Consider the following 14,258-nt stretch of genomic DNA (forward strand, 5'->3'; position numbering starts at 1 on the left):
TTAGAAGGAACTTAGGGGAACATTTATTCCAAACCATACATGAAGGGATACCCAACAAGAGGTTGTCAGCTACCTGCTGGTCAGGCCCTAGGATGAGGACATGAGCCAAAACCACCCTCTAGCTCAGGGATAAACAGCTGTTCTTTCTCTGCTCTGTTCTGTCATCTTGTGCTATCCCCTATATACCCAATTCCTCTGGACAGCCTAGAAACTTAACAGGACTGCTTTTCTTGTCCTGAAATCTAGGCAACCATAAAGGCCATCCAAACTCCTTTCTCTGAAACTGGGACTTCTTTCCTTGGAGGAAGGCATTTTCTTCACTTAAAATTATTCATCTCTCTGGTCAGGAACTTCACTAGGTCAGCAATCTATCTTTGGACCAAGGCTCATTATTCAGACAGAAGCCACAACTTGACAATACTGGAGACAGAGGAACTATGCTCAATACTTATCCTAAAAGTTTATAGGGAATTTATAACTACATAATGATCATTCTTATATAACAGGATGACAAAAATCAGCACAAAAGATAGACCTGCTATCCAAGTAAATCCGGTTGATGAAATGAGTATAAACTATACAAAAGCACTAGGAATTTAAGGTATGAAAGATAACCAAACTCTGACTAGCTAAAGTTGAATACAAACTCACCATAGAACTTGGACTTGGCCAGGATACTACCACTAAGGCAAAACCCATCCTTTCGGTTGCTAATATAGAAGGCAGAAATAGGTGGGTGATGGGACACCTATTGAACACAACAGGAAAAATAATAATATAAGCATATATTACTCTGCTATAGCATCTTAAATTTATTAGTTTACTCCTAAAAGTGTACTAAAGAAAAGAATTCACAAGATAAAAACCTGAAGAGACCATGTATAAAAAAACCTGTGGTTCAAGTCTTCATATACAACACTGAAAAGGTTCTAGAAAATCAATGAAAACACTGCTGAAGCTACATGCCTAGTCACAGAAGCTCAAGATACAAGAAAGCTTGGTCATTATGGAACTAAATTATGCAAGACTCAGAGTAGTGGAGTAACTCTTAGTTCAAGATCGTACAGTTAAAACAAAGAGCCAGAAATAGGCTCAGGTCTCCTAACTTTGTTCTTTCTGCTATAAGCCAACTCCCTACTTCAAAATCATGTATATTATCTGCTTCTTGAAATGAATCAATGCCAGATAATGACATTTGCTCAGTTATAGGTTTGTAGGATTTCAGCAGAAGGGACCTTATGTTCATTAAGAAACTTCCAAGTTCATTCCCTTCATTTGAAGATAGTATTTTGAGATCTAAGGAGGTTAAAGTGATTTGTTCAAAGTCATATATATGTGGTAGAACCAGGATTCCAAACTAGGTCCTCTGACTCTAAATACACTCACTGTTTAATCTAACATACTGTCTCTCACTACATCATGGTACCTCCAAAGCACTTGCTACTACATTCATGAAGATGTGAGGCTGTATAAAAAAATGGGAACATAAATATCATTAGCTTTTAATTACATACAATATAGATCTATTTTGGTGGAAGCAAACATACATTCAATTAAATACTTGCTATGTATAAGACACCCTGATAAGTGCTAGTGGAAATACAAAGAAATATAAAGACATGGCCCTCTGCCACAAGACAAAAACATACAATGTTAAGTAATAACAAATGATAACAGGTTTAATATAATAGTAGAGTTCATTACATCTATGTGATTAACTACAATAACAATAGGAGTTAAGAGGAGGGAGATGACAATGAGCTAGAGTCATCTGAGAAAGTTTTAGAAATAAGAAAGGATCAAAGCCAGGTTCGGAAAGATGAACAGAATTGGTATAAGCATAAAAGATTTGGAAAGGGCAAGAAGAAAATGACATTTAAAAAGTTTCAAAGAAAGAAAGAATAAGATATGCTCAGGTTACTATAAGTTTATCAGTCAGGGGAGTGAAAGGTTCGGTAAATTAATTGGGGTCACATATTGAATAGCAGCTTGGGTTAGAATATGCAAAGCATGCATGTTACATTAAAGTTTTAGATTTTGTATGAAAGAGGAGTCATTGAAGATTTTTGCTCAAAGGAATGATATGATCAAGGTACTGTTTTAGAAATAAAAGTCTACAAGGAAGCTCACAGCCTAGACTAAGAAACTGAAGACATGAAGATCAGGAAGTACTTTCCAATGAAAAACAGTCAAGACAGAAGGTGTTGAGAGCATGATAGTAGCAATAAGAATGGAAATATAGAAATAAAAATCCTGATCTACAAAAAAATAAATATTGGGAAATAGTAATTTACTCATACAAAATTATTCTTAAAATAGAAAGCACACCCAGTAAAAATATATTTTTTTTTAAAAAGCTATTTAATGAAACCTGTATTCATTTGTCCAAAGATGAAAGGAATTACTCAAAAAAGTAGAGAATACAAAAGCAACAATAATTAACACTTATGAAATACGTTAAGGTCCTGAATAGGAGCTATTTCAATCCTCACTTTACAGATAGGGAAACTGAGACCTGGCAAGGTCATGTGAATTATCAAGGATTTCAAAGCCAGCATCTGAGGACAGACTTGAGCAACAAAATGCTTTAACCATTTAGCCATCTAGCCATTAACACTGGAACAGTGTTTTCAAGTAAAGAACAATATTCAGTTACAAAACCTTTTAAAAGTGCCAATACTGGAAAAATATAATGAAGTGAGCTGTATTGGATTCTAATTAATAGGTTGTTCTTGGGGTTCATGAGAGAGGAATGTTAAATAATAATATATATTATAAAAATATTCTTTTATTTTAAAATAGCATATGAGATATAAGTTGTTATATTTTTAACAAAGTGATGAAAAACTAAACTGAGAAATGAATTTCTGAAAGGTTATCACTAAAAGCTAGACAAATCATAAGTTTTCTATTTTCAGTGGAAAATAGTTTTACTTACATATTTGTCTACTAAATAATTTTCATGGGTGTGGTAGTAGTGCTTTTAAGAAAATTACATTTAAAATTGAAAAAGGTAAAAGCCTATATTTACTTACCAAACATACAAAAACTTTTAATTTTAGTCAGAATGTTATTAGAAAAATTTATTTTTCACTAATAATTTTCTTCAACAATTGCCCACTGACTTCTAAGTCAGTTTTGTTTTGTAGGATATGATGCTCATACCTGTTCGGCAATATAAAAAGTCTTGCTGTTTGTCCTTGGATGAACCCAGAGACATCGGAAGGTCTCACCAAGTATAGGATTATATGGTTTCTTTAATCCCTAAAGAAAAAGAAAGTGGAATATAAGCTTTAAGACAGGTTTGTCACATGGATACCATCTTTAAAGAGGATAAGTATTTAACATTTCACATGATAGTAGGCATTCAGTGTTATACAATCATTGAAATAAGATTGATTAATTATACTACTTTATGATGTAAAAACTATAATCAGATTCAAAGTTAAGAAATAGACAGATGGGGCGGCTAGGTGGCGTAGTGGATAAAGCACCGGCCCTGGAGTCAGGAGTACCTGGGTTCAAATCCGGTGTCAGACACTTAATAATTACCTAGCTGTGTGGCCTTGGGCAAGCTACTTAACCCCATTTGCCTTGCAAAAATTCTAAAAAAAAAAAAAAAAAAAAGATTCTGGTAAACCAAAAACGTTTAACAATAAATTGACAAGAAACAAAGATGCCTCTTTAAAAAAGAAAATGAAGGTTCTAGAGTAATAAAGAAGTAATGATATGCAAATTACCTGTGGCTTTTTATAGAATCCTGACAAATACCATTTCACTACTCTTTTCAAGCGAAAATAAGGATTTTCTTCAAGCGATGCCCTACAAGATAATCAAAGTAAATCATATAACTAAACTGAGATTCTTCTTTACTATATTTAAGCAATTGTGATGAAATATAAAATAAAACATAATGAAAAGTTATGTGCATTATATTTAAACAATTAGGATATGTGATTATTTTAGTTTATTTTCCAGAACCATTTAAGTAGTTTAAACCAATTCTGTGAAAGGCATTTGGCAATTTGAAAATTATTAATGATGATATTCCAAATTAAAGAAAAAAGTTCTACTTAAGAAAAAAGTACTACTTAAAGAAAAGTCACTCAATGAAATATTTTGCATTTCCTTTTCAAGTAATGAAATTCAATGTCAATATAGTTTATACTTCAGTTATATTTTAGAACACTGTATATTACCAAAAACAATGTTACAACTTGGAAAACAAAGACCTGATAAGAAGGAATAAGTACAATATCTAAGATAAATAGAAAGAAGGAAACAGTTTACTTATCCATATTTAGAGCATCTGCTTTCCAAATATGGGGAAATTCACTTTCTCACAAATTGCACTATTCCATTTGTACAAAGCTCAAAACATTCATAAATATTTCCTATAAGGCTAAAATATGCCTCCTTGTAACTTTCACTGGTAATCTCTTGCCTTCTAAGTTTAATTCTTTTAAATAAAAGTTCAAAGGATCAACTAATCAGTAAAAAGTGATTGGTTTCTAAAAGCTTATTTTCTTAATTAGATTATCTAATGAAAATATTGAATGTCTATACACAAACTTTTTAATAATCCCCTACATAAGTTTTCAGAGGAAAAATAAAAAAGAATCTCATGTGCCTGGGGAAGTCAGCCCCAGATGGGAGAGTTCAAGATGTAAATTCAGAAGACACATAGGGAAATGTTTCCAAGGAGAGAGATCAATGTAGATGCAGTCAATTTAGATAGAAAATGTATAGAAAGTGTACAGAAAAGGACAGCCAGGTCAGATGACAAAGGACAAACATAAGAAGCAAGCATAATACTGTAAAAACTTCATGTGTTAGTGGTGATAAAGATCAGCAAGTTATGACCAGTAAGAGAAGTGAAGGACAAATAAAATGCATTGCTTCCTCCATATTAAAAACTTCTATTGGGAGAGAAAGAAGGAAGAAAGGGCAGCACCATTGCTTAAAGTGGCTGGGACAATGACTGATGGGAAGAAAGGGCTCAATTCTTATTTGAATTCTAGTTTCTCTTCAAAGGACAGGTATACTAGAAATGACAACAAAAATGACTAACTTGGATTTGACATCCAAGTTAAATAAGAGGGTAACAGTAAGCTTCTTATCCTTGACTGATTCCAGTTGCCCTGATCAGATGAATGATGCACACAGATGTGACTTATCTCAGAAAGCTGGGTATTGGGAGAGGCACAACAATAATGGAAAAAAAGCAAATGTCTTGATTTTTAAATAAGGGGAGAGAAAAGAGTCTGCAAGCTCTAGACCAGCTCTAGACTTCCCTTCCTCAGAAAGTGCTAGAACAGATCATTAATAAGATGATGAATGCCTAGTTTGAGAAATGGTGCTATCAAGAGCCAGTGTGTCTCATCAAGAGCAGATCAGGCCAGGCTAATTTCATCCTTTTTCTATTTTTAATGTTATTAACCTAGCACATGAGGGGAATACTGTGGAAAGAGTTTTGATAAAATCTGTTAGTCTTGGCAATCTTGTGGAGATTGTAGGGAGAGAGGATACAGATGGTGATACAATCACAGGGAGATAGAACTGGATGGAGAGTTATAAGCCTTTAACAACTGAGTATTCCAAGGGAGAACCCCAGAAATTTAGGATTAGCTCTCTTCAGTTTATTTTTATGAATGCTAAAACATCCAATGCATCTATCTAAATCAAACTGATGCCAAGAGTCAGGATCCAAAATTATCTTGACAAGCTGGAATTAGGGATGAATCTGATAAGATTGAATTCAGCATGGGGCGGCTAGGTGGCACAGTGGACAGAGCACTGGCCTTGGAGTCAGGAGGACCTGAGTTCAAATCCAGCCTCAGACACTTAATAATTACCTAGCCGTGTGGCCTTGGGCAAGCCACTTCACCCCATTGCCTTGCAAAAAAAAAAAAAAAAAGATTGAATTCAGCAGGGATGAAAGTCAAGTCTTGCATTTGACTGCCTTTCTCAAATTTGAGAAGAAGGAGAGATGTGATTTGAGAATGGTTGTTCTAGAGTAGATCAGTAGAGAGAGGGTCAGCTGTCCAAAAGGTCGATGGCCCAGCAGTATGAAACAGCAGCAGAAACTGTCTCTGTGATCTCGGATGGTGCTAAGAGAGACACAGCATTCAGGAAGGAAAATGAGCATATCCTGTAAGTCTCATGTTCAGTTCAGGTGCCATTTTAGAAAGACACAGAGAAGGTGCAAAGTGTCTAGGGGACAAAGACCCAGACAGTGAATAGTTTTGAGTCCTCGTCCTGGGAGGCTCAAGAGCAGGAAATGGGCATTTTAGCATAGGAAAGAAGAGTTGTAGAAGATATGAGAGTTATTCAACTCTTTGAAAAGCTGTCAATTAGAGGAAGGATTAGACTTATTTTGTTGGCCCAAAGGTCAGAACCAGGAGCAAGAGGCAAAAAACGGCCAAATGGCTCATTTTCATTTGATGTCAGGAAAGAGTTCCTGAAAATTAGCGTGGTCCCAAAGAGAAATTACCTATTTCAAGACTGAAAACTATTCAAGACTAGATAGCCATTTAGGTTGGTTGAGTTTGTTAACCCGGAGATTCCCTTTGTGTTTTAAGTGGACTACATGGTCACTGAGGTCTCTCTCAACTCTCAAATTTTGTGATTCTGTAAAACTGCCAATCTTTGACTTTGGGAATTTCATGTTATAATACGAATGTTTACAGTTACTTTAGTAAGAGTAGAAAGGGGAAAAATTATTAATCCACCCATTCAAATTTATCTTTTCACAAATTAATTTAAGAATAGATCTTTAACTAGGATGAGCAGACGGGGCCTGCTATTAATAAGGCACTGACAGCATTTGTCATTCTTTAGCAGAAAGGTAGAAACAACTGAGCTTTAACCCTCTTAGCAATAAGAATTAGAGTAGAACACTCTCAAATTCCTTAATCTGCACTTTCAACCACTGTCCTAAGATCTTTACCACTGAGAAGAGTGTTCACATCTCTCCTGAGGTCTGTCCTATTTAATAGAATCTCTCTAAAAAATTGATTTGAAGGCACCTTATCTTGCTTGTCAGAGATTCCTAATTATACTGGTTTTTCTTTGCATTCAGAAAAAAAATGTTCAAAATGTGTGGAAGAGAAGTATGATGGTAGTCTCCTAACCAAATTATTTAGAAAAACATTTTAGAATTTAACATGCCATTTCAGAAAATTAACTGAAATATTAATAAGTAAGAATATTAAGAAACAAGAATTCACTTACTCAGAGAGGAAATCTGCATGATAATAGTAATCTGAAAGTTTATCCAGAAAAGAACGAGGTTCCAAGATAAAGGTAGGCAAAACAACCCTGGATAGGTCCATGCCTGGACGAACTTGTTTCAGCAATGTCCATATTAGACTTTTGTTTTCTTCAGATACAGTTTCTGTTTGAGAAGCCTCACCTGCCTTCAACAATTAAATAAAACTACTGAAATACACAAAGATATTTGAACAGTATATAATGTGAAAAAATATTTTCCCTGTTTAATGGATAAAATATTCTTAAAAATAGAAGCTTTTTAGCTTATAAATACCATGGTTATTTAAAAATATACAAAACAAATATCAGTAGATATTAAAAGAACCAACAGATTTAAAAGACATTACAAAAATAATTATTGAATCATCCCATATTGGCTTTATTATGAACATACAAGACATTACAAAAATAATTATTGAATCATTCCATATTGACTTTATTATGAACATACATGCATACACACATAAGAAAAAGAACATGAAAACAAGTTTTTATGGGGTTTTGTGCTATTTGCTTTGAATATCACAATCACCAAGTCCTGTTTATGTCAGTGAAAAAAATTTAAATTTCCTCAAGTTTCTCCCAGATTACTAGCTATGTAAAATAAAAAGTTAGAACATTTGTACTAAAACAAAAATCATGCAAATATCTCTGATTAAAAACAGCCAACAGGACTGACAGTTGGTGTCCTCAAATGGTAAAATTCAATACAATTGACAACTTAACTTCAGGTTCTTACCTCTCCAAGTTCTTCATGGCTCTGCTCTGTATAAGTAGTCTCTTTTAGAAGTTCAATGGGCTCAGGCTCAATATAGGAATCATCTTGTCTTTCTGATGTATCTGTATCACTTTCTTCACTTTTCCCAATTCCTTCATTGTCAGATTCATCATGTTCATGATCATTTTCCTTATCAGATTTATCAGAGTACATGTCTTGGTCCTTAAAATGTTGTCGTTCGATTTCACTATCATTTAATCTGTAAGGGAAAATTTAAGAAAACAAATAAAGAAAAAAATTTTCATTTTTGACAAAGTTAAATCTCTACCATCTCTTTAACCTACTAAATAACTTATTGGGTAAATTAGGATCTATGACCCTTGAGATGGTACAGAGTCCTGGGTCTAGAGTCAGTAAAGTCCAAATTCAAATCTGACCTCCAGTACTTGATCTTGGACAAGTCCCTCAACCTGTTTGCCTCAGTTTCTACAACTGTAAAATGGAGATAGTAATAGCAGCTACCTACCAGGTTGTTATGAGTATCAAATGAGGTAATAGTTATAAAGCACATCCCATAGTTCCTGGAATATAACACATGTCACAGAAATGTTGGCTACTATTATATTATGTTGATAGTATATTCTATTACATTTTTAGAGAGCGTTAATATTTGGCAGCTCCCCCAGATAAACAAAATTTTGCTACTCAGGTTCCTGAAAAGAGACCTGTGTCTGTGAGTCACAGAATCTAAGAACTGGAAAGAAAATTTGAGCCATACAGTGGAGCTCTATCCTGATAAAGGATCCTCCAGTTTCTACTGAACACTTCGAAGACAGGACCTCAATAGTTTACAGCACAACCCACAGCAGGTTTGAATTGCCTATCTCTTGCTTTATATAGTGGCTATCAAGTAGACATGTGTATTTGTTGGGAACAAGGGAGAGTATAATTAACAGTTATTTGATTATAATATGGCAGTTAAACCTGGCAGATAAATTTCATAGTTATGGTTAAAAAAAATCACTCCATGGTGAGAACCAAAATCACTAAATTGAAGAGTGTCTTAAGAGAAAAAAAAAAATGTACTTAAAAGTACAACCTAAAAAAAAGATGCTGAAGTCTTAATACCAGACTTCAAATGGCATGAATTATATGGTAAAACTCAAGTTAATGTTCCTTTAAAAAGCATTAACTTAATTGAACTACTTTAATGTTGGACAGAAAAGTTTAGAGAAAAAATAGAGCACTATATATTTTTGAACTAAATGAGAATCTGAAGGACCTAATTAGTTCAATCTTCTTATTTAAGAGATCAGGAAACTGAGTGAACTTAAATTGCCCAAGGATACACAGGTATTATATCATTTCTTGCTGCTGGTGTTCAGTAATTCAATTGTGTCTGACTCTTCAAGACCCCATTGGAGATTTTCCTGGCAAAGATACTAGAAAGATTTACCATTTCCTTTTCGAGTTCATTTTACAGATGAGGAAACTGAGGCAAATAGGGTAAAGTGACTTGCCCAGGGTCACACAGTTAGCACGTGTCTGAAGTCATATTTGAACTTAGGAAGATGAATTTTTCTGCCTCCAAGCTTGTCATTCTATTCACTGCAATATGACATAAGAGACATTACATATCATCAAAAATATCATTAAATCCTTTTGAAAACCAAATGATAATTTAGTGTTCTGTTTACTATATTCTGTAAAAAATGGATTTCTTAAAGTTTAAGGAAGTATATCAGTGTTATTATTCCAGTCTTCCTCCTCTAAATTTCTCCCTCCATGCCTCATGGAGGTAAAAGGCCATGTCAGCAGTGACACGGAGTGTCAATTATGGCACATCCAATCTAGAGAGAAATGTTTTTATCATGGGACCAAGCAAGTTCTTGTATTTTTGTCATCTGGATTTGGAATGCTATCACCAGAAAGTTGACTATCAAGTGAAATGTTTTAATCACAGCAACTCATGAAGATAAAACTACTAAACACAGAAGGTTACAATCCCTTTTGATAGAGTGAATATCCACACTAATGAAATAATAGATCCTTTAAGTAAAAAATGTGCAAAGCAGTCAAGTGAAAACAAAAGGTAGAGAGAAGAGAAACTTGATATTAAAAACATACATCTCAAAGCCATTTAAATAGCACCTACACACAGTCCATCACCAGACCTATTCTCAAGGAAGTTCTACTTTGGACAGATTTTCAGAACTACCACTCTCCAAGCATAGTCTTCAAGAGTCCAGTCACTTTCATACCACAAGGAAGCAGAGCAGAAAGGGTTATAAAGATGCTTTAAGGTTTGTAAAACATCTTCCTCACAACAATCCTGTAAATTAGATGGTGCAAGTATGGAGGGCCTGAACTTTAAAATCATTTGATCCAAACCCTCATTTTAGAAATAAAGAATTGAGGCCCATGAAGATAACTTGCCCAAGATCACACAGTTAGTAAAAGTAGCAAAGCTAGGATTCAAACTGAGGTTTTCTAACTGTGTTTACCTCTCTAACATAATTCTGGATTGTGAAATTACACAGAAAAAAACAAAGTTCAGTTAATAAAGATGAAAACAAAAAAAATTGTGTCAAATCAAATAAAGAAAGAACAAGAGATCACTTAGCCCAGGCTTCACAGTGGAATATTCTTGCCCTTCAAGAAAGAACTTATTGCTATAAAGGGGAGTTATGTAGCATCAGAACATCTGTTGGCATCTAGCAGGAAATGTTTTCTACATGTTATCAACAAAGATCTAGCTGAAGGAAGCTCAAGCCTCTGCCTTCCTCATTGACAAGAAAGTTCATCTTCCAGTAGCATCTTCTAGGTTAGGCCATATTTTGGATCATTAGTAAAGTTGTCAATCTCCCAACAAGCCCATGGCACAATACTACTTTTCACACTAGCCAAGCTCAAGGATAGTGTCTACTTACTGGAAGTTGTCACCACTGTGGAGATTGTTAGCACGAAGCAAGCCATAGAATGTCACATGTGTACTTTCTGAAGACACGCTCAGGTCATGTTCTTTACCTTCCCTGATCATTGTGCGTTTAAGAAGACTGGAACATTTCAAAGCCAATTCCAAAGCATCCATCCAGCATCTGCCTAAACGAATATATAGACTGTTTAGTATAATTTAAATTCTAACACTAGGATTCACCTAAATTTAACTATTAACCAAGAAAATTATACTTTTTTTTCCACTGAGAAACTGACACTGTCAAAAGTTAACCAAAAAAATACAAATTTTTTTTCTTGAAATTAAGATATAGTTTATATACTTTTTACCTTGTTTATTCTAGCACAGATTCATTAACTTTATACCTCCAAATGAGAGCTTATATGGTATAATGGATAAAAAGTGAGAACTGGGTTCAAGTTTTGCTTCTGGCATATTTATATATTGATGGTATGGTCCTAGATAAGTATAAGTTATTAAGTTCTCAGTTGTCTAAGCCATTTCCTAAGGTTATAAATCTAAGTATATGTATCAACTTGCATTGGCAGAAGAGTTTTCTCCCCTACAAGTTCCCTATTCCAATTAAATCATAGGTCAATCCCTGTTCCTAAATAACTTATTTAAAGTTTATAATGTAATTTTCAGATTCTCTCTCTCTCTCTCTCTCTCTCTCTCTGGTTTTTAGACTTTTCCAATAAGAAATTTTAAAATATGGTATATCAAAGGTTTCTATCTTTGTGAGGATGTTGGAGACAGAGAAGATTTATTTTGAGGCAATATTACTTAGTAGAAAGAACTCTGAACTTCGATTAAGGTCAGAAAATTTGAGATTGAACTGGCTCCAGTTTACCAGCCATGTAATCTTAGGCAAAATATGTGACCTCACTAGCCCTCAAGTTTCCTTGAGGATCTGTAAAATAGGGAAAATGGGATTTTGAAATGGAAGGGACCTTAAAGATAACCTTATCCAACTCCTCTGTTATACATGGTATATCCCTACTTTACAGGTAAAATAGGTTGTATGTTAAAGGAAATAACATACAAAAACAACATCATCAATTGTAAAACATTTTATAAATATATTACTATATTAAAATATATAACATCTTTTAAAATATAAGACAATCTAGCTTTCAGATATTTACTTACCATTACCTTTTAATTCTAATACTGGGAAAGACTATTAAATAATTCGGGTATATCTACTCTTTAAAATAGTTACAACATAGGAAGAAATTAGCTCTTTTGACTCCTACATTTCATATTATACATTTTATCTGAGCACTATAATGTTATTATGCCCATACTATATTTAAAATAAATACCGCATATTTTTATGTAAAAAAAAGATTTAAATTACTTTTTCTAGCACAACTTAAGACTAGCTTAAAGAAGCAAATATAGTTTAAAAACTAAAAAAAGTTAATTTCCTTCTCATTTTAGATAAGTTTAGTTTGATTCTGAAATTCAGCTTTATGAAAAGATATTTAAAATAAAGATACTCTCAAGTAGCTAATTCACTACCCTAACAGATTGCTTCTTATTTTTCTATGAAGTGGCATGAAACCAGCAGCCTAAAATAAAATGAACAGAATTAACAGTTTAACAATATAATTGTGGTACTTTTAATAAGATTTATAGTTAATACATTTTGTAAATTTCATAAAAACTCAAATCTTACAAAAAAAAGTTTAAAAATAAATAAAGAAGAAAAGGTAATTACCATCTGATTCTGAAGTAGCTCGAATGATCAAATAACTGCTAGGTAATGGCTGAGTTATAGACCCAACTGCTTCACCTTTTGGGCCCTTAAAATATAAACAAAACAAGTGAAATAAAATAAGATTATTAATACTTATATGAATGAAGGGTGCTAGATTTTAAAAAATGCTTCCTATAACTTTAATATGATTATACAAAAATACCTGTTAAGCTGGAAAGTAATCCTTTTTATTGGAATTTTAGGGGCTTTTTTAATTAAATAGAAAAAAATTAATAATGCCTATTAAAATCTCTTATAATAGAGCAACTTTCTTGTTTTTAAAACCCTGACAACTTAACCTCCTAACTAAAACTAAACTTAACTAATCTCAACTAAAAAGCACACACCTTATTCTTTCCAAGTTCATTTTAGCTAATAGTGAGTTTAAACCAAAATTCTAGTTCCATAGTATTCCACAATAATAATAAGATAAAGAATACTGGACAATTTCTAGAGGTCTTTAAATATGCTTTAACTACATTGAGAGAAAAGACAGAAATTAAATCTATCTCAAATAGGATTGAAGAAGGTATAAAGATTATCTCATCATAACAACTGAAAATTGTTTTTAAAAACATGACAGAACCTATAATTTGCTGTCTGAGGAAAAGGAAAGAACAAAATACCTTTATTTGCTGAGAAATTACACAAGATATAGTACCAAGTAATAGCCTCACAGGAACATAAACTTGAACTGAAGAGTTCTGAAGTTGGTTCAACTTCCTCATTTGAGAAGTTAAGGAGAATGAGGTCCAGAGAGGCCAGGGAACATGGGTAAGGTCACACATGCACTAAGTAAGTATCAGAGGTGAGATTTAAGCTTAGATCTTCTGACTCCAGAACCAATCTTCCTTCCACTCTTCTGTAATACCTCTCCATTACAGAAAGTATTAACAGGCAATAGATTTTTCAATCCCCAATTTTAAGTATTTAGTAGGTCAGTGTTGGACAGAAAAATGAGAGGTGGATGAGAAGTCAGGGCTTAAAATACCAGGTGAGGGGTTTGCAGTTTATCCTCTTAGCCTTTTACCTTTTAACTGGAGGAATTGCATGGCCAGATAGATCTATGCTCCAGTAATATATTTTGGCATCTAGAGGACTAGAATCAGGGAGAGTAATTAAGAGACTATTACAAGAGAATAAGACAGGAAATGATAAATGGCCAGACAGTAGGTCTAGAAATGTTTTAGAGGCAGAAAAGACAAATCTTGAACAGTGAATGGGCAGGAGGGAAAAGAAGATGTTGTGTATAAAAAAAATCAAAGGTCACATATAAAATTTTTCTGTACGTCAGAAATCTCAGAGTTGTCATAGCATAAATTTTTATTGAAAAAAAAATCATTCCTCTCAAAAGTGAGAACAATAATCTAACCCCACCTTGTTAGAATTCTCAGCTATTGCTGCCACACCATGCTAAATTAAAGAGTCATAAAATAGATATTCTCTGTCCTTCAACTGGGGAATGGCTTAGCAAATTGTGGTATATGTATGACATGGAACACTATTGTTCCATTAGAAACCAGGAGGGATGGGAATTCAGGCAAGCTTGG

The 14,258-nt window shown here is 33.6% G+C and overlaps 1 protein-coding gene across 14 annotated transcripts in view; it reads right to left on the reverse strand.

The window, feature by feature from the left end:
• Positions 1-14,258, reverse strand: part of OSBPL8 (oxysterol binding protein like 8) — a 192,673-nt gene that overhangs the window by 32,901 nt on the left and 145,514 nt on the right. For all 14 annotated transcript variants that reach the window (XM_074226466.1, XM_074226462.1, XM_074226460.1 and 11 more), the window contains 7 exons: positions 12,670-12,754; positions 10,921-11,092; positions 8,012-8,249; positions 7,234-7,418; positions 3,741-3,822; positions 3,166-3,264; positions 652-748 (listed from right to left, as the gene is read on the reverse strand). In XM_074226466.1, the coding sequence (XP_074082567.1) occupies positions 652-748; positions 3,166-3,264; positions 3,741-3,822; positions 7,234-7,418; positions 8,012-8,249; positions 10,921-11,092; positions 12,670-12,754 (958 nt within the window). The remainder of the gene's footprint in view (positions 1-651; positions 749-3,165; positions 3,265-3,740; positions 3,823-7,233; positions 7,419-8,011; positions 8,250-10,920; positions 11,093-12,669; positions 12,755-14,258) is intronic.

The sequence above is a fragment of the Macrotis lagotis genome, chromosome 2 (genome assembly GCF_037893015.1).
Source record: "Macrotis lagotis isolate mMagLag1 chromosome 2, bilby.v1.9.chrom.fasta, whole genome shotgun sequence".
In the NCBI taxonomy this organism is placed as follows: domain Eukaryota; kingdom Metazoa; phylum Chordata; class Mammalia; order Peramelemorphia; family Peramelidae; genus Macrotis; species Macrotis lagotis.